This window comes from Motacilla alba, chromosome 5 (assembly GCF_015832195.1).
Source record: "Motacilla alba alba isolate MOTALB_02 chromosome 5, Motacilla_alba_V1.0_pri, whole genome shotgun sequence".
NCBI lineage: Eukaryota > Metazoa > Chordata > Aves > Passeriformes > Motacillidae > Motacilla > Motacilla alba.
In genome coordinates this window covers 50,028,388-50,055,210 of record NC_052020.1, presented here as the reverse complement: position 1 = coordinate 50,055,210, position 26,823 = coordinate 50,028,388, and the positions used below count along the sequence as shown (strand labels likewise).

The following is a 26,823-nucleotide window of genomic DNA, read 5'->3' as shown; positions in this document are numbered from 1 at the left end:
TGTACAAGGAAGCCCAGCGTTGCTCTGTATGGATTTTTAGCACCTCCTATCTAGTGCTTCACAGTTTTCTCAATGTAAAAGGCAAAAGTAACATAGACACTGCTGCTAAAAATAGCCACTTATGCCCTGGATGATTCATTTGTTGGTGGGGAGTACCCATAAGTGCCTCTATCTAAACATTCTGTTCCCTGTCTCAGTATCTTCTCTGCCAGCTCGTATATGTCTCTCCAGTCTTGTTCAGTCTGTTTTCCTATGGGTTACACATTCTTTAGCTAAATATGCTAGTTTGTTTATCTCCCTCCATGGCAGCAAGACCTGAGTGTGGCTTCCTCCTGCTGAGGAATTTCATAAATAAATCACTGTCTATTATTTCCCTGGGAGCATACAATATTGTAAAAAAAAAAAAAAAAACAACAGAAACAAACAAAAAAACCAAACACCCCCCCCCACCAATAAAACCCACCCCACCAAATTAAAAATAATAATAAAATAAGCCCCAACAAACAAAGCCAAGGAATTTCCCCTAATTTCCCCTTTCTTAGGTTATATGTTAGAATAATAACAGAAACAGGAGTATGCTGCTGAACTTCAGTAGCAAACCTCTTTGCATTGTTCTGGTTTATGCAAGAAATAAATAATTGCACTGGATGACTTTTAGAACTACAGCTAACGAAGGCTTCATGTGAGAAGGAAAGATTCGTGTGACTTAAATTCCCAGCCCCCAAACATACCTACTTAGGGTGATGACCAGGTTTTAAATCAGAGTCCTGTATATTGCCATGGACTGGGAGGAAATTAAATTGGGCTCTTTGGTGACATCCTTGTAGTTCAAGTGATGATTTATGAATGTGTAACTGAGCTTATTGATAGGCATTTTGAACCTGAAATGGGCTGTGTTTGGAGCTGTTGGATTTTTTGCTATCTGTTAAAATATCACTATATTCCTGGAAGTATCCTTTATTTTTGTATGCAAACTCTACCCACCACTAACAACACTAGGAAGAATGATGGAACACGATGATTCTTTAGCTCCCCAATGATCTTCTTTATGTCTGCTCCAATGTGAAGGGCAGGTTAAATCAGAGGTGTTTAGCTGAGAGGGCAGGACAATGAGTGTATGTTGATGTTACTGATGGAAACCTCAAGCCCAGAGGAGCCAAAACCTGCTTTTCCTCCAGAGCATCCCTGCAACTGCACATGGCTGAGTCAGGCCTTTCGTGGGGCTGAAACCACCACTCAGTAATCAGTGTGCCCATGAGCACCATCTTCAGAGGAAATGAATCTGGGATGCTGGGGTTAATTTTCCCTTTTCCTTTCCTTTTCTTTTCCTTTCCTTTTCCTTTTCCTTTCCTTTCCTTTTCCTTTCCTTTTCCTTTCCTTTCCTTTTCCTTTCCTTTTCCTTTCCTTTTCCTTTCCTTTTCCTTTCCTTTTCCTTTCCTTTTCCTTTCCTTTTCCTTTCCTTTCCTTTCCTTTCCTTTCCTTTCCTTTCCTTTCCTTTCCTTTCCTTTCCTTTCCTTTCCTTTCCTTTCCTTTCCTTTCCTTTCCTTTCCCTCTTTTGATCTGCAGATTCACTGGTAACTAATAAAACACAGCTGGTTTTAATTTTTGCTGCTAAGGACTGTTTTGTGAGGTATTTAAGTTGCAGTATCATAACTGGGGAATAATGAATGAATCCATTGGGCAGTTATTCTTAGTTCTTGGGTTGGAAGGAATCTTATTTACCAACAATTTAGTCCCTTAGGTCTAGACAAGCCATGTAACCAGATTTTTATGTTTTACGGGTTTTTTTTTGTAACAAAACAGTATTTCCTCAGTACATTCACTGATATTATTTGGCAGCCACCTCTTTTATTTTTCCCTGTAGGCACAATCTGTCTTTGTTAGGAAACACTGTTATCCCTGGCAAAGGCAGTGATGTCTTCAGGCAATCTGCACACAATACTACATGTCCTTACTGGAGCCCAACTAGAGATACCAGCATATTCATCTTCCAATTTGTAAAAGTTTCTCAAACATTTTCCCTTCCAGCAGCATATTTATGATTGCACATGCTTATACTATAGATATTATTTTAACAAGGTAACTTTGGAAAACTTGTGATTTATCTCTGTTTTCCTTCAAGAGCTGGGCGTGCACAGTTTCACACTCAAAGAGGAAAACTGTTGGCCCTCAGTAGCCAAAAATCAAAGCAAGACTCAAGTGCTGCAGTTCCTCTTAATGAGTAAGCAGCTGAAAATAATACCTCTTGCATTTTCTTTGGCAACAGGGCTTATAGGCAATATTTATCCTTCTTTTTAAATTTTCTGTAAACCAACTAGTGCAAAATCACAGGAAACAACTGGAATGCAGACTCTAGTTTGCAGTGGTGTGGCTGGCTCCATCTCCAACAGAGCAGCTTTGAAATGCTGATAAATTAATTCATGAGCTATTCTGCTCTCTTCTGCATAGTAGTGGATTTTGCAGCTAGTATTTCTCCTTTCATGTAATCTGACCCTATCTTGGTCCCACTCTTAATGCTCCTCACCATCAGCCAAGGCATTAATCTTGAGAATGTGTCCTAAATCAGTTCCTGGAAAGGCAGTGGAAGTAGGCATCAGTGATATTTTTGAGTTCAGCCAGTACATGCCATAAGGATTACATTTGTACAAGGCACAACAAGACAAAGATACACTTGTCAGCTGATGCATTTTTGCATCAAAAAACTTCCAAGAAAAATAAAATAGATGAGATCTTGAGATTTTAGGAGCATGAGTTCAGCCCAAACAGTAGGTCCAAACTGAGCTCCCTGAAATCAGTGAAAATATGAGGAATGAGAGAGACTCAGCAGGGATATTTCTAGATGGGAATGCAAATCAGCTCAGACATTCTGCAACTGATAATTTCTGCTGGTAGCAATGACACATAGCACAGTTCAATGGCCTTTAGGGGTCGTGCTTATCCAGTGATGAGCACTGGGAGTGTATCTCCTGCAAGAGACTCTCTGGGATTGATTCCCAAGTGGTGAAGTAGCAGGCTGTCCCACTGGAGGGCATTGGGAGGAAAGGGCAGCAACAGCTGGGACAAGAAGCGGTGACCCAAGCAACTCCAATAGAAAAGAACAGAATTAGAAAATATCAGTTGGTTGGGTCCTTAAGTCAAAGTAATTAATAGATGAAGCATTTTAAACCAGGGCCTTCATTGCCCACAAAGTGTACTCTGAACCGATCTCTGAACCTTGTGTGATAGTTTTGATGCTCACAGTAAATGAAAAAATCATTTTACTGATTGCTGCTGCACATACCTGGCACATTTACAGTAAGTTCTATTCAAATCAAGAAGATAATGGTTGGATGCCTTTTTGTCTAAGTGTTAAGTGAGTAAGTGAACTCCATGGACACCTTTATTTTCCCCCTTTCCAGGAAAAGTGAAAAATCTCCAACAGCCTCAAAAAAGTTGGTCTTTTTTTCCAGGTAGCATCACTCATGGAGAGTGCAGGCCAGCACACAGGGCAGAGGAGCATTAACATCTCATGCTGCACACCAGCCAGGCAGGGCTGCCAGTGGCCCAGCAGCCCTTCCCAGCACAGCCTTATGGCATTGCCAGGGAAAAGGCCAAGGTCGGTGGTGGAAGGTCGAGCAGAGGTTCTGCGCTGCTTCCTAAGTGCTGCTCCACAGCTTCTGTGCACAGCATCCCAGCCCAGCCAGCCAGGATGCCTCTGCCAGAGGACTGAATCCTCTCAGGAGGCTGCAGGATAAGCACCAGAACTTATCTGCTCATCAGTGTCAAGGCTCAGGCATTTGTGTGTACACACAGAAGTGTCACGTTCTCCTGAAAGGTCTGAACCAGCCCTTTCATCTGAGTTCTGGCAGGTGTGGTAGGCTTTGAGACTCAGGTACCCAAACCTTTGCTCCTCCCCGGGATTCTGAACAATCTGTGGGCTTAAAGAGGCTTAGCAGCCTGCGATTTGTTCACAAACCATGAAAGACCTCAGAGGCTAAACTCCAGCCATCCTGTGAGATCCATCCTGGTTGGAACAGGCCAGCTGGGCCACCCTTTGCCACTGACTGGAGCGAGTATCTCTCAAAAAGTATCTCTCAAAATTGGCTTCTGTCCTTATTGAGGGAAACCTTCCTTTCATTTCAATATTTCGTATCTGTGTAAGGACAGAGAACCCCCAAAACAAAGCCCAAACAAAGACTGAGTTCATTAACTACTAATACTGCTCATTACTGGTATTTGTACAGCAGCATTTGCACGCATGAAACTTCAATACAAAGGAAAATATATTCCTCCTTCACATGTTTTATGATCTCATTTCTCTGCAATGTAGCTTGTCAAGAGATGGCAAACAAAAGACCTGGGAGGATGAGGCTTTAGTCTGGATAAGCTTATAGCTACAAATGATTTTGAATCACACTAGAATTAAGTAACTTAGTGCCACTAATGCCACTGGCACTGCCACTTGACACTACTGAGAGACTTAATCTAAAAGGCTCTTTTGATTTCTCAGAGGCTCTTAATGGTTCATTTTCTATTCATTTTCCTTTTTTTTTAATTTCTCCTTCTTTAAGGCTTGTCAGGTAGAAAGGCTGATCTGTGAGAGAATCCAAGCTAGGCTAGGCTTAGGTTATGGCAGGCAAGGAGATGAGGAACAAAACAGGAGCAGGGCAGAAAAAATATCCTGCAGTTTGTCTGAGCCACTAATATTTGCTAATTGCAATAAATATAGTACTGCACAGAAGCTCCTAATAAGCTTATATAAAGCATTTTAATGGCATGCTGTCAGGTTAAACATTGTCTTTAAAAATATAAATATTCTTAATAACTCCAAATTAAACAAAATTAAGTTTGACTACCCAAATAGATTTCTCCTCTTCATGCCAGAGTCTGAACTGCATTTCACACAACTCAGCCACTGAAAATAGACAGGGCTGGACACACCTAGATCACGCAGGAGAGGACAGCACAGGGATGTGCCAGGCAGTGCTGGAGATGCAGCTGCAGGGATCGAGGGGCCGTGTTATGTCCTGGCTCACCAGGCTGACTGGGCAGCTCTTGTGACCTCTGGCCCAGCCTCCGACTTCCAAGATAGCAGCTCTGGGGCTTGCATGAAGGTTGTCCCTATGGGACAGCAGCTCTGGGGCTTGCAGAATGATTTCCACCCCAGGATGGCAACTCTGGGGTTTGTAGAGGGGTTTCTACCTAGGGACAACAGCTTTGGGGCTTGCAGGAGAGTGTCCCCACTGAAAAATGGCATGTCTGGGTTTTCCTTCCATCATGGCAGCTCTGGGGCTTGCAAGAGGTTTTGCCTGGCTGTTAATGGGGCCATTGCAGCTCCATCAGGATCAGCCCAGGGGTCCTCACACAGCACTAGATGCAGCTTCATTTTCTTCTTTTAGCAGATGACTTAAATGTTTCCATGTTTAGATTATAGGCCTTTCAGGGCACAGTTTAAATCCAGAGCAGTGACTATGTTGAGTTTAACTGAAATTGAAAGAAAGAGCATGTGGAAACTTCTTAACAAAGAAGTTTTGTAAACAGTGTCTTGATGCTATGGTGATGGGTCCTTAGAACTGCCGACTCCATTTTTCTTTCTATTCAATCCCTTATTTTTCTTCCAAACATTCCAATTTTAGTCCTGTCTACATGGCAGTGTTGATTGTACATTTCTGTGCATCTAACAAGTGCCAAGGAAATCAAACTTAGGGAACAGCAAAGCTGGATCTACTTCTCAGCTGACTCTCTCATAGAAAGTGTTGGAGAGAGCCAAATGCCTTTCCCTGCCTCAGTATTCTCCAGGGGCCTCTGGATGTACTCATTTACTCTGGATTTGGGTAAAACACAAAGGATGGTCCAAATCTGAGAAGGGTGAGAGTGCAATGTCTGAACAAGAAAATCCACTCCCAGACCAAAGGGCTCGACTAGGCTGCCTGTGGAAGCAACACCAAGGACGTGCTTGGGGTCATGTCCTCTGCTGTTTGCACCATCCACCTGCTGAAGGCTCCCCTTGGTGCTGGCCCTGCAGTCTGCAGTCCACCCTCTCACCAGAATTAGCCTGAAGATGCTGCCTGCAGTAGGAAGAGCTGGACTGTGCTGGCAACTTGATCAGACATCCTATGGCTTACAGGACGTCTGATCCCAAAAGCCCCAGGGCTTCAGGGCACAATCACCAGGAGCCTGTTTGGGGAGGAGCAGCCAGCCTCGAGCATTTGATGCATCTGGGTGCATCTATTCACTCTCACCAAAAAGACACTGCAGCAAATTCAGGGGGCTGCTGCATTTGCTATCTAGCAAACTCTCCTCTCCCAGGTGAGATCTCCTCTGCTTCTTTTACACTGAAAAAAAAAAAAAAAAAGAGAAAAATGCTGCCAAATAACTCACAGTCTGGACAGCTTCAACAGAAGCAAGAAGAAGCACTTGGAGTGTGATAGAAGGATTACTGTCATCAATACCATGGTCTGTGGGAGGACAAGCCTGATGTGCTGAGAGCTTTGTAAACATCTCAGACTGCTTAGGGAATGATTTCAAACAAGCTGAAATGTTTGAAAATGTATTTTTCTTAACCAATACATTTCCCTAATGGGTACAGTCAAATTCAGGTCTGGAAGAAATCCAGTGAACATGGTGAACTACCATTAAAGAAGAGCAGATGCAATTGTTTTGTGCCTCCCTGTCCCTAATGGAATGATGCAATATCTTCTAAATTCCATGGCAGGGGAAATAAAAGGAAAAAGCCTATGAAATATAATAAGGATAAAAATTTGCTCCAATTTTCTCACTGTCCAAGCCTGGGCACAAGCCTGTGTCTGCTCTGGCTGACTGAGTGTTTTCTGTTTACCTCTTTTTCCAATCTCTTCCGTAAGCCAAAGATAAAGCCAGTACAGCTCCAGCTGTACTTTTGAACTCGTGCTTAAATGGGGTGGAAATAAATCTTAATGAGATTGTCCAGCCCTATTACCTTAAGTAGTATACCTCAAATGAACCCTGCTGAAGGCTGTAACTCCCCTCTGAGGTTTCAGAGACATGACCAAGTGGATCATATTTCACTATTGTAGTTTGTGTCATCATTGGATACTTGGTTGAATTCCATGGTTATCACATAAGAACTGGAGAACCTTTATTAAAGGTGCAAAAATAGTAGAAGATGCTTTCTGTTAATAAGTACAAGGAATTTTCTCATGATCTTCATTGTGAACAGAAAATTACTTTGCATTTCTATTTCATGAGTATTCAGATGCAAAAATTTTACTCCCATGAATTCTTACAGCTGCTGTTTTGATGCTCCCTCTTTCCTCTCTGGATACAATCAAGGTGTTTTCCCAAGACTTCCTGATGGGCAGAACCAGGAAGGCAGCAGCAGATGGGCAGGACTCGAAGAACTGAAGAAAGGCCAGAGAAGTCTCAGAGGAAATGTCTCCAGGGAGCACTGCCCTGAGGCACAGATATCATTTATTTAGGATCTCCTGAGGTCCCCATACACAGCTGAAGAGAGAATTTTTAAGAGGTGCTTGACTTAGGTACCATGTAAAAAAGGAAGAGGTAATTCTGAGTCTTTGGAAACCCACAGCAGCATCCCTCAGGGCACAAGGCACGTGCCCTTCACATGAAGGGCATGTGGAGGTCTAGCAAGTAGCAAGAAGAAATCAATTTTCCAGCCCTAACCCACTTGGCTGTGCAGCAAATGGGATTTTAACTCACATTGTGCCTGCAGCATTCACTGAGTAGCCCACAAAATGAAGGTCCAGAGGAGAAGAATCTCCTCCTTGTCTAAATTTAGCATAAGGCCTTGAAAGTACAGACAAGGCAGCCAAACATCACCAGTAGCCAGAGAATTTAGACACAGAAGATAACTCAGTTCTGGTAAGTGGTTTTGGGAAATAATGCAAGGAGAAACAGGGATCTAATAACCTCTTACTGAACTAAAGTTAACCTCCCTTTCCGGGCAGGAGCTTAGGACTATCTCTGACCACAGTCTGAGCTCAGTGAGTAATTAGCACCCCTGCTGTTTTTTGCACCTTTTATAGATATTTGATATTGGATCAACACAGAAATTCGAGTACATGGGCTCATCAGATGCTAGGAACTGTTGAGAGGACAGGTGTGGGACTCGTTGCAGGTAACAAGTGATTTTGCACAGGAGAACAAAAGCAAGCCTGCAGATGCTGTATTGCAGGGTGCCTGCCCAGCTGCCTTCACTCCTTGGCATTCTCCAGGACTGACCTGTGAGCAGGGTGGCCTGTGGCAAAGCACTGTGTCAAGCAGTGGAAAATAAACTTGATCTCCCTGTGCTGGCCCTTCAGCACAAGCAGCTCCACTGGGGATTGCTCTGAGAACCCAGGCACCCCAGGTGGCACAGACCAGCTGTTTGGGTGGGCTTGGGGCCGTGCTGGGATGGACTCCTGCTACAGCCTTGTCTCACTCTCTGTGGGACTCATTAAAACATCCAGTTGCCTCCAGTTCTTCACTGTCCCCCAAGGCAGCTCGATTAACAAGGCAGATTGTCAATTGAGCAATCATCTCAGAACAAGGAAATTTTTAAAGATTTGGCACCATTATCTAGGACAACCCAGCTGCTGAACTCCACTAGGAAAAGGAAGCAAATGCACATGCTTGGTATATTTCTGTGAGAGAAAATAAAATCAGTTTAGTACAAACAAATGTTTTCTAATCCTGTATCATCCCCTTGGACAAAACTGAGACGTTCAGCTCCTGGCTGGCTGTGTCTCATAGCCAGAGTGAGTTTTCTCATGCTTTTTTGGGGGCTCCTCTGCCTCCCTTCCTCTGCAGGGACACCTGACCTGGAGAATGAGGGATGTGGCACAGGAGCACACGTGCTCCTTCAGGAGCTGGCTTTGTCCTGCTGAAATCCCAATGGCAGAATGAAGCAGGGAGATGCTCTTGCTCAGGGTCTGATGATTTCTCTGCATTCCCAAAGCAAAAAATGGTGCTGCATCCTTGCTGGTGTTGGTTGTGTTTTGATTGGCCTGAGCACAGAAACTCCTACAGCAGGGAGCGAGACTCACCATGCCTCAACAAAAATGTGCCATCTGGTCAATTTTCAGTGGTTTTCTCCTTTCAGTGTAGTGGGAGAATAGTAAAGATGTCTTACTCCTCCCACTTTATTGGACATCAGAGTAGGCAGGGAATAGTAAAGGACAGCAAAAAGACTCTCCAGCTCCTCTGTGTGCCAGGAGAAACCAAATAATTGTAGGAGAGGCGTTTGCTGAGAAAACAAACACTCCTCCTGTGAAAAACTGTGAGCAGATTGAATGCTCTGCCTGGAGTTTTCCAATTTTTTCATTCAATGACTCAAAATGAAAACATGAAATGTGGTTGGTGTTTGAAAAGACAGCTTTTGTTAGAGAAATATTATTCTCCATCCTACATATGTGAGCACTGTATGCCTCAGTCTACCATAGCTGTTCCAGACATTGCAGATTCTCTCACACTTTCCCACATGATGCTTCTCCCTAAGCCTTGGATGTTTAAATATCTGACCAAAAGATCTTTGCAAAAAAAATTCCCAGTCTCCAGTGGCATAAAAAGCCCCACGTGCTGCTGGCTGGGTGAAAACAGACAGTGCATAGACATTTTGACAGCCACCAAAAAATCATGACCCAAGAAACCTGGCTGTAGGAAAAAAAAATTAAAACAAGTCTTAAGAGGCTCATGATAAACATCAAAGAGTTGGCAGGACTAAGAATAATCAAACAGTTTTGATGAGGTTTCCCAGATGAATTGTTTCCATTTCATCAATGCACTGTCTGGTTTTGAACAGTTATGCCTGAATATACCATTTGGAATTTATGGCAGATGCAGGAAATAACAGTTTCCTTCCCAAAATCCTTTCCACATGTGGCCCATATGCCTGCAGCACAAAGAGATTGCAGTATCATGCCTAAGTCATATGGGTGTCAGAAGGCCAGCTGACTATCACAGCAGCAAGATGAACCTGGGAACCTCTGATTTGAGATAAGGAGCTGCAGAAAATGACAGATTTAGTGTCCCAAAGACAGGTTTCCTGTATCAGAAGTGGTTTTGTGTTAGGCTATTGACATTGCAGAGCATCTCCAAGCAATTGCTGAAATATCAAGTTATAATTATAACAAGTATACTCATTGCTAGAGATCTAGTTATGAGGTGTCCAAGTATCTTGCCTTTTATGACATATGTGTTTCCAATATGCTATATATCATAACATCCCAGCTTCACCTCTAGAAGATATTGAACACATTCCAGGAAGATCAAGGACAATTTCAGGTTGAGTTAGCTTGAAAAGTTCTGCTGGGAACTGCATTGCATCTGTGCTTCAGCCACAGAGCAGCTCTTGAAGGGAGAAGAGTTGGTCCATGGAGCAACTGTGGGAACCCAGGTTTTCCCAAATGTCACTAATGGCATGTTCCTCATCTCCTCATACTGGACCAGAGACCACAGGTCTGATTTATGGACATGCCCAGTGCTCACAGCTGCCAATGGAGCTTGAATATGTGAAATACAGTGGTGTGCTGGGTGCTCTGAAAGAGGAGTTCCTTGGCATCTCCAATTACACACCCACAGCACTGGGAACTGCTTTTGGCTTAATCTTGATGTGCCTCAGTCTCTCACATATAAACTCTGAATAATTCTGCGCCCGGGGCTCTTTGTGTGACACTGCTGAGTCACATCTAGCTATGTTTCAGTGGGGGAAATATGAAACATTCACTAAGTTTTAATTAGTGCAGATATAAATACATTTCTCTGAGCAATTGTACTGGGACAAAGTATGACTAATGCCTGGTGCTTCCCATGCACCATGAGTACTTGCTGGTGGGGCCTCCCCAGCAAATCTCACCAACCACACAGCACAGGGCTCAGGCTACTGCTCTAAGGAGTACCACTGAACTGACCCAGCCACAGTTTGTACTGATGGATCAGGGGGATGAAGATATTTCTGAGATTTCTGCGAGTTGGGATCCTTATTCATTGAACTGAATGGAAAGGCTTGATTTCAAAGAACCTGGGTCATGGTCCCAAAGCATGAGTGGGAGAAGTGCCAATTATAAGTTTAAGCTGAAGTCAGGTCCTTCATAATCACATGACCAAGTACAACCTGAGATGCTCAACTTGCTGTCACCAATTTAGATTTTTGAGTCTCTGTGAAAAATTATTCAGGTGTTCAGATGTTTTACACACAGCTCTTTGTGTGTGTGTGTGCTTTTCCTTCTTCCTTCCTTCCTTCCTTCCTTCCTTCCTTCCTTCCTTCCTTCCTTCCTTCCTTCCTTCCTTCCTTCCTTCCTTCCTTCCTTCCTTCCTTCCTTCCTTCCTTCCTTCCTTCCTTCCTTCCTTCCTTCCTTCCTTCCTTCCTTCCTTCCTTCCTTCCTTCCTTCCTTCCTTCCTTCCTTCCTTCCTTCCTTCCTTCCTTCCTTCCTTCCTTCCTTCCTCCCTCCTTCCCTTCCCTTCCCTTCCCTTCCCTTCCCTTCCCTTCCCTTCCCTTCCCTTCCCTTCCCTTCCCTTCCCTTCCCTTCCCTTCCCTTCCCTTTCCTTTCCTCAGCAGACATCTTCAGGCAAGTTGTCTGCAAGAATTTTCACCCTGGGGTTCAACAGTCAGGATTTTACCCTTTTCACAGTAACTGTGTTAGTCACTGGGACATGTTCTGGGTGCACTGTGTGATTGCAAAGCCAGATCACATCCTGCAGCTGCACAAAGAACACATCACAAAGGATAAGTGTGTAAGTGTGTATTTATCTGCAAGATAAATACACAGAGAAATTATGAGAATCACAGGAAATGCCAAGTTTGCAGGTAGTGTCAACGGATTTTGAGGGGATTTTGGACCTAAACTTTTCAAACATCCAAACTTAATTTCATGCCTTCATAATGCTTCATGGGGATGAGCCTGTGTTCTCCCAAGGAGCACTGAAGTGGTGGAAACTTGAGCCATACAAACAGTGCTGAGAGCAGTGACGTGGGGCTGGGGGGTTCCCACCTGGGCAGTGTGGAAAAATTGCCTTAGTCAAATCAGCCATTGGCATCTCTCTGAAATGTTGCCTTTTTTTGTGATGGAGACAGCATTGTACTTCCCAAAGTCTTCCCAGAATTTGTTGTGATTCCTCCATGGTCACAACCATTTCGCTGAGCCTAGTTTGGAGTCCTCTGAGCAAGGGCTTGCTTTTCTTCCCAAAGCAATTTGTGCGATTGACAGACCATGTGCAGAAGCAAAGAGCAGCTATGACCAGACCCTGTGTGCCCTGCTGACTCAACGGTGACTTCAGCTGCTCCTTGAAACCCAGGACTCCTTCAGGGAACTGATCCTGGGCAGTATTAATGTGTCCATGCCAGAACCTGGCATCTGACAGGAGCCCATTCCTCTGCCCCAGAGTTTCTTTCCCACAAGGAAGAAATCATTTGGGGGATCTTGACAGTCTTTTATGTGAGTTTTAGAGGAGGTCTGAGATGAGAGGTAATCCTTAATGTTACAAATTTAGTTGTGGAAACCTCAAGTGTGTGGAGAGAGAGCTGATCACAGTCTGTAAGGAAAGAAACAGGGGCAGAGAAGCAACTGAATACGATGATGAGAGACTGGGCACTGGCCAGGTTTTTGGGAGGGCACACTGAGCATTCAATTTGCAGCCTGATAGGCAAAGGAAGGGAAGTGGGCCCCACCCTCTAAATTACTGCCTGTGTAACAGGTCTGCAGCAAGAGAAGGCTCCAGACATTGTTAAATGCAATTATGACTCCTAAATGCTGATGACTTAACACAGAATATGTTGGAAATACTGTAGGTGTTATGAGGGATGGAGGAGAGGAGGAGAAAAAACACACTGGTTGTTTTTTGCATGCCTGAAGTTACTGCAAACATCATTGAATAAGACTGTTCAGAAATGTGCAGTACACTGCAAGGGCTCTTGCTCACAGACCCTGGGACAAACTACAGCTTCCAAGTATTTCTGCAGATAAGGAAAACCCTCCCATTGGGATGGGGGAGGAGGGGACGAGTGCTTGGGAAAGATGAAGCATCTCCTGTATTTCCTAACTAGATCCTTAACCACCAACCCAGCAGACAATGTTCTTGCAAACTTCTACTGCCTCTACTGACTGCCTGAAAGAGCTCTCCTCCTTCTGCACCCCTCCTCAAAGAAACAAAACAAACAAACATGTTCTTGTGAAAATGGTGTTAATGTGTCTGCTAGGTCAAATACCCCACTTGGAGCCTCTGTAACACACAGAACACATACTCACATGCTGCTTCAGAAAAGCAGTGAACTGGCACAGGCTCTGCTTGCTGAATAATTAGACTAGTCCAGTAGTCTAGTTCTAGTCCAGCCAGTCTAGAAGGAAACCTCACCTGCTACTTTAAAGGCAGAGGTTGGAGATGAAGACTAACCCAGTGCCTATGCTCAGGACACTCCTGGAACATAGTCAGCTCCCACAGAACTATGACCAGGCCTAAGGGACAGGACACCTATGCTGGAGGAGAAAAACAGAGCTAACAACAGAGTTTGCCATTTTTTTTTAATTCCAGAGGTTGCAAACTTTTAAGCTAGCTGTCAGAAATAACTTTACAACTTTACACAGCTACGTACAGGTACATTAAGTTTGCTTAAGCTAGGCTGAACCCCTATTGAGAGCTTCCTAATATTGGGCTACAACACAGACCACCTTCTTTCATCTTTGCTTTTGGTGACAGAGAACTAGCTTTGCCCTTTGTGGCATTTTGCCCACGTGCAACTGTGGAGTTGCTCCTTGCCCTCTGTCTCTCTCCCAGCTCTCTCCCTTTCTCAGCACTGAAGCAAATGCTTTGTGGTCTGGGAGGCCTCAGATTTCTCCCAAATGGAAAAGCCCTTTTTCCCTCAACAAACATATAAGGAGGTGCATGGGAAGAGACCACAGCTGAGCCATACAGCCTCAAGTCTTTGAAAGCCCTGTCTGAAGGTGGGAACCCCTCCTCGGCAGGCTCTTTAACCCAGGCTCAGCCCTCACCAGGTGAAGGCTGCACCAGGTAATTTTAACCCTTCATGGACAGTAGGTTGAATATTTTGACTCATGGGACTGTCTCAAAATACTGTATGAACAGAGAGGGCTTTCCAGGCATACCTCTGGCAGGCCCCCAACCTGGTGTCTCCATGGGGCTTGCTCATCACCATAAATCTATTTCTGGGGTTTCTCTTGCAAAACATGGATTTCTGGGGCACCAGAGTCACTCATTTTTCCTTGTGTGGTTGTCTGATCTTTGTGTTCCAAACCCTCTCTAAAGCTTTAAACCATAATGATTGCTTCATCATCATCATCATCACCAGTGTTTGCCCCCTGAATGCACAGCCCCTGCTGCTCAAGGCAATGCTTGCACAGACTAAAAACACACGGAACTTCTGGAGGAGCAGTAGAGCTGGTTGGAAGGAGCTCTGCCAAAACAATTCTGGTATTTCAATTCCATTTTCATCAAACTGGAGCAATACTCCCAGATATTGTATTTGATTTTATTTTACCTGAGCATCCAAAGGCTTTCTATCTTGCTACCACTCAATTTCAATTTTCAAAAATACGGTCTTTAGAAATGTCATTATATACTGACATTGTCAACAAAATGTTGCATTTTGAATTAGTAACATCTGCATTTTTTGATGAAAGAACACTCTAATAGAAAATGTGTGACTGCTTCTAATAGCTAGCATTCATCTCCTAGGCCACTTCCCAAATGCAGAAGGAAATGAGTTTGCCAAGGGGTCCATTCACGAAGATTAGGGTTTCTGTGAAGCATTTATCCATCACAAACCCTGATAAATAATACAGATACTTGCCAGGAGCTCATCACCCCAGCACCCTGGGCTCACCTTCCCCTGGCAGGGGGATGCTCCTGGGGAGCTCTGAGCATACAAGACAGTGCTGGTGGGGTTAGTGCAGTCAGGAGCTATGGCTCATCCTGCAGACCCTTCTCTTGAGATGCTCGAGTCATGCCATTTCATTCCTAAGCTACAGCAGGTAACTGGCTTGATATGCTGGAAAAACCTTCCCACTTCTGTGCTTATCCCTGAGCACTAGCTGCAGTCTGCACAGCCACTCTGCAAGGTGATTTCAGGCCTTTGCCTTTTACTGAGGGTCTCACCCTGCAAACTGTGATGCAGAAGTGGTGCTCCACCCCTAAGGGAAACATGGAGTTACCTGCAAACAGATAGACATTCTCTACCAAATCTAATGAAATGTGAATTTCAATCACAGTCCTCTGCTAATATGACTGTGTGAAAGCAGGGTAGTTTTATTTCACAGGAGCAGTGCTCATGTGTGTGCTGGGTCATGATTTTCTGTTACAGAAATGCACGTGGGCCATACTTTATTCCCAGTAGCTGTTAGAGACAGTCCAGCGTGGCAGCTGGAGGCCTTGCTCACTAACAGCCTCTCTGGCTGAGATAAATGGACTCTCCTTGACAATGCAGAATGTGTTGACTTTCAGGAAATCTAAATTCCCATATTTTTCTGGGATATCCTAATTCTGAAAACACCAATTTTATCAACTGGCTCCAGTCTGTCTTAAAGACATGTTTGAAACATGTAATTTTAGCTCTGAAAGGAAGTATTTAGCTAAAGAGTCAGGAACTTATTTCAGATGAAAAGTCTTGCTTCCTCCCCTACTGAAACAAGGCCAATAAAAGGTTGTGAGGAATTTTAAGGAAATTTGGTTAGATTCGCATGCCACCTGCTGCAGAACAAGCTCCATCAATTCTGTTTTTTCCCTTCTCAGCCCTGTTGCAGTAAATAACAGAGAAAGTATGCATATACGAGACTCCTGGTGTTCTTCTTCAGCATTATAATCTTCATCTGTTATGGCTCAATACTCTTTGTTATTTCAACAGTGGTGTTATCCACAAGAAGCTACCCATGCTATTCAAAGTCTGTCTGTGGCTGAAAGGGGAAAGAAAGAAAGGAGGCACTTGAAGAACCCTTGCATGACTTCAGAGATTTTTCTGAAGTCAAAAGGTTTGTGTTAAGAACCAGAACCATCATGACTCATATATTCCTAATCAAAATGCTGGGTGCGTGAAAAGCTGTTCAGAGACTGAGCTATGACTCCTTACAAGAGGAAAATAATACACACAAGGGGAAGCACTTAAATAATTGATGTGCTTTTCTTTTATCTGCTTGTAGGAGTGACAGGAAATCTATGTAGCTGGCACTAATGGATAGCATCTGTATGTCAATAATTGCTAATGAGGAAGAAATAGGAGCACATTTGTCTTGAAGTGACTGATCTTTCTTTATCTCCCTGTATAACAATGGGAAGTTATTAGTGTAAATTTTAGAATTCTGTTCACTTTCAAATCTCAAAAGGTTTTCAAATGTCTTTTTTTTTTTTTTTGATAGGAATTCAATCCAGAATTGAGCTGTACACTTGCTTACATGTAATCTGCATTCTGGCATTTAAGATTGTTTTTTTATATCTTCTGTACTACATCCAAACAACAAAATAAAACTTTGTTTGCATCACATGTTTAATTTTCCATTCCACAACAGTGAAAGGGTGCACCCACGCTGGAATTGAACAGAAACCAGTAATTTTAAAACACCCAATGCTTTCATCATGAAAAATTGTGTAACCATTTCCAGCACTGAAGTAGGATACTCTTACTGAAAAAAGTCTCTTAAAAAATTATTGGCGTATCAAGCCGTTCATATCCAGCTATTTAAGTCAAAGATTGTATTCAGCCATTCCCTCCAAGTTGCTTTTCTGAGGGAACAATTACACAGCTGTTCCTGCTACATTCTTGTGTAGGCTGCAAGCAGTCTAAAAACTCTGGCATTAATTTCCTGTAACTACAAAGTGCAGTTCTCCAGGTTGTTCGTGAGGCATACCCTTTGCAAAGAGGTTACTGAAGAGTACATACACTTGACACTAATATTGTGCTTTGGCTAAACTTATTTATAGCTGTGTGCATGTGTATGCACGGGCACATGCACAGGGCTGTAGGGTTTGAGCTTGAAGCAGGGCTCTGGACTGCAGCCACATTGCAGTGCTAATGATATCTGTCACTGCACCAACTTTTTGTAGCTGTATTATCTGGCTGCATTCAAAACCAAGGATTCTCAAAGTACAGTTCCAGCCTTGCTGTGCTCATTGGATTCAGCAAAGGGGCATTTCTGCACTAGTGAACACTAAGCAGTGCATTAGAAGGTTTGATGATGATGATTTTTTTGCAACTCTTTTTATGGAGTGTTAAGTTTTAAATGGCTAAAGTTTTAAACTTTGACCTAGCTAGTCAAAGAGCAATAGCCACAAAGGGAATTATTCCAAAATTCCTTGACATGAAAAGCAAGCTGTCAGCAACTGGTTCATTAAGATTGCTTAATAACTCTGATGGAGTACCAGCATTTCTCTGTCTACTGCTGGTTTGGTGCATGTTTTTATATTAATATATATGCATCTACATGTCTGTAAGTACAGATATTTTGCCAGGTCCATGAAGCAGGTGTCCCTTGGGACAGGTTGGTTGCATCTGGCATGGGGCAAGGTGAGCCCTGCTTCCTGAGAGCAGGCCTGGAAGCAGCATGGGAGAATTATTGGGGGAACAGAGAGAAATAAACCTTTGCTCTGTTTCTGGCACATTTCTAATCCACGTCTAAACATTACTTTCATTTTCATTCCTGTCCATAGGAAATTGCTTCCTTCCCTCAATGCAACCATGAATGTTTTTCTGGAAGAAAACTCGAAGGTCCTTTCAGCAGTATAGGTAATTGAGCTATCAGTAGTTTCTGCACACAAGATGCCATGCACTCTCAATATCAGTTTCATCATTAATATCAGATGCCAGCTGATACTGATACTGTCACCCTGAAATATCCCACCCCCAACTCAGAGTGCTTAATAAGCAAACTGGGGCCAGGCCTTTAAAATCAAAGCCTGTAGAAGTGAAACTTTGCTGGTTAACAGTTCGCCCATTTGAGCAGATAGGCAGGAAATACTCATTTTCATCTCTCCTGTCTTTAGCTGATAGCAACAGCCCATGGAATTGTGCATAGCGCAGTTCCCTCTGCACCATATACATAATTTATATTTTTCCACTCTAGTTATGACTGTGCCGTTTTGGACTTGGGATTTGCTCTGTAAAATGGAAGCAGAGAGAGGAGGAAAGAAGAAAAACACTGCAGCACCTTCTCCTTCTCCAGCCACACTTTCTAGCCCAGAACCTCATCTTTGATGCACAGCCTTCACAGACCAATGGAACAGGAGTGCTACACAGAACATGTTGCATATACATATTCATGTGAAAAGATAAATGCTTGCCATGGTAAAATAAAAATTAAAAGGTATTTCCAGTAGTCCATCTCTTTATTAGTAAAATGCCTTGGCAGAGAGTTAGGCTATCATTTTGACACGTGTTTCCTTTTGTACAGGCAGCCTAGATAATATTTACAGTTCCTATAGAAGTTTTTAAAAAAACAGCTGAGAAACATGCTTCCTGCTGACATGCTCTTCTGCTCAGTGAAGTTTGACAGATACCGCCCTAAGCTCTGGTACAGGATTCCTTCCCAGATACAGGCAAAGCGTGTCATGCACTTATTTTAAAAATAATGTACATTTCTATTTCCTTTCAGCAAATAAACCCTTTGCATTACATTTATCTGCCCTGGCAGTGTCCGTTACCATCCAGGAAGGTTTATCAAGGAGCAAACAGGACACACTCGCAGCGCCTGGTCCCGCAGCACCCATCCCCACAAACTCTCCTTAGTGAGCTCAAGGCTGCAGTCATCGACACCATCATCCCTTCCATCCATCAGCCGAATTCCAGAACCCTTCCTCCTGCCCAGCCCCTGTGCCTTCCAAGTAAACCCAGGCACTGCCACCCTCGCCAGCCCTCCAGGCGGGCTCTGAGCGCCGCACCAGGACCTGCAGTGCTTTCAGGGATTTTCTGCTCTCCCCGCTGCGGCTCCGGCTCCCTTCGAAAGCAAGCGGCTTCGCGTGTGGCTTTGCAATCTGAGAATGGGAGCAGTCGGCAGGACACTGAGGTAAATATAAATCTGGCGCTTACCCACAGGCAGTCCCTCGCAGTCTGACATCGTGTGAGAAGTCCTCCTCACCGGGGGCTTAGGAAAACCACTGCAGGACCGCAAGCGCGGGTCCTTCTCTTCACAAAGGCGAGGGGGGGAAAATATCTAACAGTTTACAGCCACCCTTCTCTTGCACGCCACATCTACCCACCCAGAGAGCTGTAGCAACAGTCCCGTCCCTGCCTTCTCATTATGGGATGTAAAGATAAGAATGTGCTTTTGTGCCAAAAGAGTGTGCTATTGGTGGATAAATTTGTTGTCATCCCTCCCCTTCGCAGAGTTTCCTCTTTAATGTCACAGAGGCACATTACCCTGTCGGGAAGGCCATCGAATATTTATGAAACGGCTTTTAAGAGCCGAGCCGCGAATCGGCGCGGGAGAGCAGAGCCGATGGCTGAGCGCTGGGCTCGGTGCTGGAGCCGCCCCGCAGGCTGCCCCGCTGCCCGGGGGGCTGATGGGCTGGGGAGAGGCTCTGACAGCTTGCTCTGTACCTGCTCCTTCTGCAGGGTCCGAGTGCAAGCGCTGCTGGAAAAGGGGGCAGAAGCCAGGGTGTATCTCTTTAAGGAGGAAGGGGGGAAAAAAAAAAAAAGGTCTTTGTTTATATTGTAATAGCTGAGAAATTGTTTTGTGACACTTACTAAAGGCTGTTTTGTAGTTTATAATAATACCGTCAGTGCAGATTTCTCTGTAACTTCATGGCTTTTCTCGCTGAAAACATGCCACTTTAATGCCAGTTTAGTGGCTGCTCCTATAACTTACTTTTTTAATCTTTGAAAGTGTTTATGTGGGATTTGTTGGATATGCGGTTCCCAGACTCGCAGAGTCAGTGGAGAGTACCCCTGCACACTGGTGTGCTCATTAGGCACCTTAATGAAGTGCAAGCGAAGGCTCTGGCAGCGTTAGAGCCAGGCTGGGCTTGGCAGAGGCATGTGCGGGACCTGGGGGGAGCCTCAGCACCCGGGGGGTGCTGATTTGCTGCCACTTTTTGCCCTGGGAACAGTCAGGAGCAGTCTGGGCTTTGTCTGACTCAGACCTCCAGTGTCTGAGCCCTTCACAAATGTCCGGGTTTCAGCCCAGAGCTGGAGGGAAGGCTGGGAGGAGGCCGGGGGGACTCCATGGGGGGCGGTCTCAGGGAAGCACTTCCAGACCATGTGGCCAGAGACAGCCCCCGGGGGAAGTGAGCCATCGGGAATACCTTTCTTCAAAATGCCTTGAAGAACAAAAAAAAAAAAAAGCATAAATGACATGAAGTACACTAGGAGCTCAGGGTGCCCAGCACCTCTGAAAAGTGTGGGCTGTTTTTACTCAGATGCTTCAGTGCAAGCACCCAAAGGCTGGCACTGCTGGCTCTGCCTGAGCTCTCTCTGAAGAGAAGCCTTTTTATACTCTGCTGGTTACTCAGCAGCACAGCTAGCCATGGATTCAATTCAGGATGTCAGGCCTCTGACTAAGAAGCAAAAATAGCTGCAAAAGTAGATTGTGATATGTTCCCAAAACCATTCCTCGGGTTGCCTACACAGGGTTGGGCAAGCAGAGCCAGAAGTGTCTGGCCAGCATGAGGATCTGTTGGCACAGTTCTGTTAGGGCAGCCCTTGTCAGGGCCTGCTTCTCGATCTGCTCATGCAGCACACGTGGAAATATTCACTGCGGTACGGCTCACCTGGAGGGCAGCTCTGAGGAGAAGCAGAGCCTCAGGCTGTGCTCTCTGCCAAAGAGGCTGTACGAGGAGGAGAAGTGCAGGGCATCATGCCTAACCTCTCCATCCTGCTGCCGCCCACAGACCCAGGGAGTGACCACTAGCTATTCTGGCAGTCAGGGAGGTGTCTGCTCTTGATCTCAGTATGCATCTGGGAAAGGAAGAAGGCCTAAACCAGACTGGGAGACTTTTCTTGCAGCGTCATCTGACTGCAGAAACATATTGCTCCAATGTGTGAGAATCAAAGCTTTCTTAGCTCGACCCTGTGGAAATGCAGGCTCCCAGCTCTGCAAGCATTTACGTGCCAATTTAACTTCAAGCCCCACTGAAGTTCCTGGAACTGCTCACAGTTATAAACACATGCAGAAGTATTTGCAGGATTAAGGGCTCACCATTCCTCCTTGTATTTGGAGCAAACAGCTGCAGCTGGTTTTGAAGCTACCTCTCACAGCTGTGTGCTGCTGCTCCTCCGCTGAAGGTTTGAGCCCTCTAGCAGAGCTGGGTCAAGTGCCTGCAGGGAAGGCATGCAAATCCCAGACTGGTCTCTCAGCTCTATCTCGTCCTCCAGAGGAATTTAAGAAGCTTCTGCCTCAGTAACCCCCACTATTGTCCATGGCCATGTCTGCTGCAGGTGGTCAGCATCTTCTGCGAGAGGGGCAGAGAGGGCTGAGGGGGAAGGACAAATACATCTTAAACAATTACAGCAAAGTTGGCAAGAGCTCATCTGCCAGAGCCCTTACTAGGATTTGGCCTTGGGAGAGCTCTTCAGTGAAACACTAAAGGAGGTCAAAAGTTGAACGAATCAGACCTAATTCTTACAACAATACTCACAAACAAACATCTTCTTTTGATGTGGGTACTTCAATCAAAAAATTACCTTATAATTATAAGACTTTTTTTTTTCTTTGATTTAAACAGAGAATTTCTTTTAGCTTCCCCCATTTCTCAGCTTGAAAAGAGAAGAGCCATGTTTGCTCCTGGAAAAAGGCCTAAAAAAGGCCTGGAAAATTTAAGGCTGACAGAGAAAGCTTTGGACATTTATGAATAAGCCTGGTGTCTGTCAGGGCAAAAAAGGCAAAAGTCAAAAACTGAAATAAACAATAAAGGGTGAGAGGTAAAGCACATATTATTTCAGCAGGAGAGAAATGGGCTAAATATTTGCCAATAGCTGCTCTCACTTAGGCTTCCCAAGGAACCTGAAGGATGCTTATTCCTCAATGTGCAGAGGGAAACATTTATAAATCTCTCTGCTTCATTCTACTCCCTGACACACAAATCCATGACAAGTACCATGAGTGGGGTAGTAAATGCAGTGTATGGAAGTCACTGGAGTATTTCCTAAAGAAGATTTTCCTGGACCATTTAGTCTCCTGTGGAAGACAGTTGCATTTTCCTGCTGCATCTTGGAATACTTAAGCAGCTGCTATGATGTCCTCCCCTCTCTGGAGATTTCCAGAAAGAATTATCTGCCCAGGAATGTTGTGGATGTCCCATCCCTGGACATGTTCAAGGCCAGTCCTGACAGTGCCAAGTGCTTTTGAGATACAAAAGCCCTGGAGCTGAGCTGGTTTGCCTGAGGAAAGAGGGCATATTTGGGGAAACCTGGGTGCAGGGCACCTTCCATGGCACAAATGCACAGTTGCCTTAGAGCCCAAGTCCTGTCACTTACACAAGTAAGACCTGTAGTGGGACTTTGTTTCTCATCTACATGTTTACACACCCATCTGATCAGTGTCTGATCTAAGCGCTTAAATATTGTGGAAAATGTGGCCTTTAGGATTTTAAATCCCATGGGGAGGTCATAATTTTCCCCACGACCTGACTGTCCCAGCAGTCTGGCTGTGAAAAGAGCCTGATCCACCTGACAGCTCCCAGCTGAACCAGAGCTTTTGCTACTGCTGACTTGCTTCTCGCTCAGCCATGGATGGAGCCAGCTTCATCCAAACCTCTCGGGAAGAGCAGGGAGCTGTGTGTCCCAGGGTGGGATCTCAGCCCAGACTCTGGCATTGCTGGTGGAAGGGCTTTGCTAAGCTCAGCACTGCTGCAGGGGCACGGCTGAGTTGTTCTGCTTCCCTCTGCCTTTCTCTCTCCCGACAGAGGGAAATCATGAGGAGTGAGAATTATTTCTTTAGCTAAGCAAGTCAGATCTGATTATTAAATCTGCAGTTTTCCCAGCGATTGAAGCAAGCGCCTTGCTGCCCGCTTGGGCAGGCGTTTCTATCTGCCATCAGCGTGATTTGCACGCAGTTTAAAGAGAGAATGCCTGAAATGAGCTTCTCCTTTCTAATTTATGCAAATTCCCTTGGGCTTTTTCCTGCCGTGTGGAGAGATTCCTGACTGTTGTGTACGAGGGATTCACAGCCCGGGGAGGGGGAGGGGAAGGACAGGGCTGGGAGAGAAACTGCCGGCTGATATAAGCAGGTTGGCATCAGGATGTGGATGACCTTCTCTCAGAGCCCTGAAGAGCCCAAAATGTTAGGGATTTGTTCGCTAAGACACGTTTTTCCCCCTTGAAAAGCCCTGCAGTGGTGGGGATAGAATGTGGCTTTCTGCCCTCTAATATAAGGGGTGAATTAACCCCAGCTTTTGGATTGCACCCCGTTAAAGGGCAGAGAAGCAGGATGGGGGGCATGCTGGCTGGCCACCACCAGCCCCACTGTCAGCCCCGCATCTCCTGAGTCACTGACAGGGCCCTGGTGAGGTCCCAGATGTGCCTGTGGGACCAGTGGGCCAAAGCCAGGGGGATGCTGTGCCACGAGTACATGAGGAAGAGGAGGGAGCTGCTGCTGAGATGGGCTGGAACCTCTGTACAGCAACTGGCAGAAGGAAAAGCCAGCAGGCTCAGTGAGCAGCAGAGCGCCCAGGAAGTCGCAATTATTGGAATTTTATTTCATTATTGTTTTCTGACACGTTCTCTTTGCATTTCAACTTGATGGATGGGGAGTGTAATAATGCAGCTTCAGGAGGAGCTGATGCTCTGACAAGATCTCATGTGGGTTCATCCAGAGAAGGAAGAGTGAGTAAAAATAGGCAAGATACAGCTGACAGCTAAAACAGCCCTCTAGGAAGCAACAAATACAAGAGTAGTAGCAGCACCCCAAAATAACTAGGCATGTCATAATTTTGCATTGATCTCTATTTTTTTATGTTATTAGCAAGATTTTCACTAGTAAAAATTGAATCTGAGCTTTGTATTCAAGAAAGGAAATGTCTCCATCATCTCCTCTGATGTCACCCCAGAGAGAAGATTAGAAGATTAACTATGTCAGGTGACACAAATCCAGCAGCAGGGAAAATAATATTGTACATTCAAAAAGAAAATGGGGAAGAAATTCCTGCTGTCTCCCAGAAATGTGAACCTTACCACTGATAACTGCTGGCTCACAGAGAAAACACTTTATGCAAATGTGCAAATATAGAATAAATAAAATAAGAAGATCAAAGACTCAGAAGAGGATTTATCTTAAAGAAGAAATTAATTGATAGTCTGAATCTTGGTGGCATTTTCATCCCATCTAATTTTTAAAAGGTTACATTCTCTGGGGGGGAGTTATGAAAGGCCACTGCAATGATGTGAAGAAACGAAAAAACTACATTTGATAGACAAAACTGGCTTCTGAGCTGCCACAGCTCTTGCTAACAATGTCTTCTGACACACTGAGCCAAAACGAGCCTGCTGTGGCACTCAAGTGAGATGCATTTGCACGAGGTTGGAGAAAAGGTGAGCATGACAGCATAAGGCCAGCTTTTGGCATCTGCTGACAAACATGAGTGGCTTTCTGCTGGCCAGCTCTGTAGGAGTCGCCCAGAGCAGGGGACATATGCCAAAGCTCTTTCCCCATCAATACATGGTAGATTTTCATGCTGTAATTACAGTTATTGGCAGTTCCCTCTGCAGAGGTTTCAGGTGTTACTGAGTTGTCTCCCAGTGAACATGAAAAGCCAAGAGAAATTATATGATTCAGTCTGATCTTGCTGCTTTTGGTTTTAGGGGCATTATTGCTGTTTATTTTACTGGGATTGAGTCTTGCACAGATGGGTGAGGCTGCATTTGCTCTGCACAGATCTGGTAGGAAAAAGTGTCGAGCCCTGAGTGTAAATATTTCAGTATCATGTGGTGGGTCTGAGGAGAAGGTGAGAGTCTTGCAAACCTGATTTGGCAGCTGCAGAAATAGCACTCAGGCAGACAGATGGTCTCTGCAAGGAGGGAAGTCTTTAAAAGATTCACAGATTAATGAACTCTGCCAGAATTTTAGTGGTTCCTACCAAAATTCCTATAAATCTGTCTAACTGGGCAGGGAGGAGGTGGGACGAGAGGAATCAATAACTTCCCTAGACAGATTGTGTATCCAAGATTAGCTGACAAAGGCTGCAGAGCTGGAAAACCTCGAGAGCAATTACAGAGGCAGAGTGTCATCCTTTGGGGAGGCAAAAGCCACAGTGCTCATCTGTACTTTCAGTGCTCTGGGGACTAATTGCAGCTGTCTGTGATCAAGGATATCAGTTTGGTGATAAAGGAAGGTGAGGTGTCAGCCACACTGAGTTATTGGCTCATCCTAGGAACTCTGAAATTTGTTTTGAGGCAGTGAAAGCATCCTCTGTCCGCTGCAGGTCAGAGAGAGATCACACCTTCACCTGTCTGTGCTAGAAGCAGCCCCAGAGAGCACGTAACCAAGGCAGGAGATTTACAACAGGCAAACACAGAACTTCAGAGAAATGACATCTCATTTCCATTCTCATCTCCAAGACTTTCTCCCTTCTCTGTGCTACGTCAAGCACAGAAAGATGTTTTCACCAAGCTGAAAATAAGATGTTAAAATTGTCACTGGCCAAGGTTAGCCATAACAGGTAACCAAGAGATCAGGCTTCCATCCCAAATTTGGAACAGGAGCAAACTATGCTTTTGGGAATGATCAGCAACAGAAACACAGCACCAGGGAGATCTGATCTGATAATTGTCCAGCTGATCATCTGTCCAGCTGATTTTCTCTAGCAAAGCAACTGCTGTCCCAGAACACTGAGTGAAGTTCTGCCATGCTAGGAGACAGAATTGGTTAAGAAACTGATAATGGAATCAGAGGCGAACAGCAGGGAAAATTATTCATTAGAGTGTCTATGAAGATTATAACATGGTGCCCTTCACAACCCACTTTCATTTGCTTTTCTGCAAACATTTGTCACCCGTGTTTGACAGTAGGAATGATCTGGGAGGAGTTTCCATCCTCAGTCACTTGGAGCCGCCTCCGTCTATAATAAACATAGGCACAATGAACGGAAGTGGTGACCTTGTTGGCAATTTCTGAAAAGAGGACAAGACTCCTTGGGAACGGTGAATTAAGCAGATTATTACCACTTAAGTAACCTCTCTAAGTCACGTTGTGGGCGAGGCATGTTGCTGGGGTTAAAAAAGAAATCTTGCTTGTGACTGCTTAAGTGGCACGTAAGTAGCTTTTTCAAACAGTTTTCTTTGAAATCAGGACAGATTTAGTTTAGGTTTTCTGATATTGATGTTTTTCACTACAGGCATCTCTAACTGTCTCAGGAAGAAATTCAAGACTGCCTTGGTGTGGTCAGACTCTTGGGTTTGGGGGTGGCAAGCCTGGGCTAAGATGCAGAGCAGGGACTGCCTTGGAGCTGAGCTCAGGCTCCTCATGGGAATCAGAATCCCCCTGACAGCAAGGAGATGAGGAAGTCCTGGAAAGGGGTTGAGTGACTTCCTTGGGGTCATCCTGTGGGTCTGTGGCATGGTGGTAGGTGGGCCTGGCCCCTGTTCCACAAAGGGAGGGGAGGCAAAGGAAACAATTCACTAAATCAGTCAGTTTGGAGTGCTGCCTGCAAACATGGAAGTCTAATTTGCTTATTGTTGTAAAAAATAAAATATTAAAATATCTGTTTCCATTCAATGCTCATGAAAGGTGTAACAACCTTTATTCTTCTTTTTTATTATAAGTGTGAATGTATGAAAAAAATATTTTTGTGGGATGGGCTGATCTGGCACTTACCTCTTGGGATTTTGGACAGGTACAGCTGCTGCAGGACTGCTGGAAATGAGGTTTTAAGTGTGTGACATCCCCTCACTTACCCAAAACCTCTGCCTCAGTGTACTAAAGTACTGCAGCTGGTCCAGGA

General features: G+C 44.7%; 1 protein-coding gene across 1 annotated transcript in view; it reads right to left on the bottom strand.

Annotated features, from left to right (window-relative positions):
* EML1 (EMAP like 1) overlaps window positions 1-19,531 on the bottom strand; it is a 124,013-nt gene extending 104,482 nt beyond the window's left edge. The window contains exon 1 of the mRNA XM_038139906.1: window positions 18,980-19,531. Coding sequence (XP_037995834.1) covers window positions 18,980-19,007 — 28 coding nt within the window. The 5' untranslated portion in view covers window positions 19,008-19,531. The remainder of the gene's footprint in view (window positions 1-18,979) is intronic.
* Between the last annotated feature and the right edge of the window lie 7,292 nt (window positions 19,532-26,823).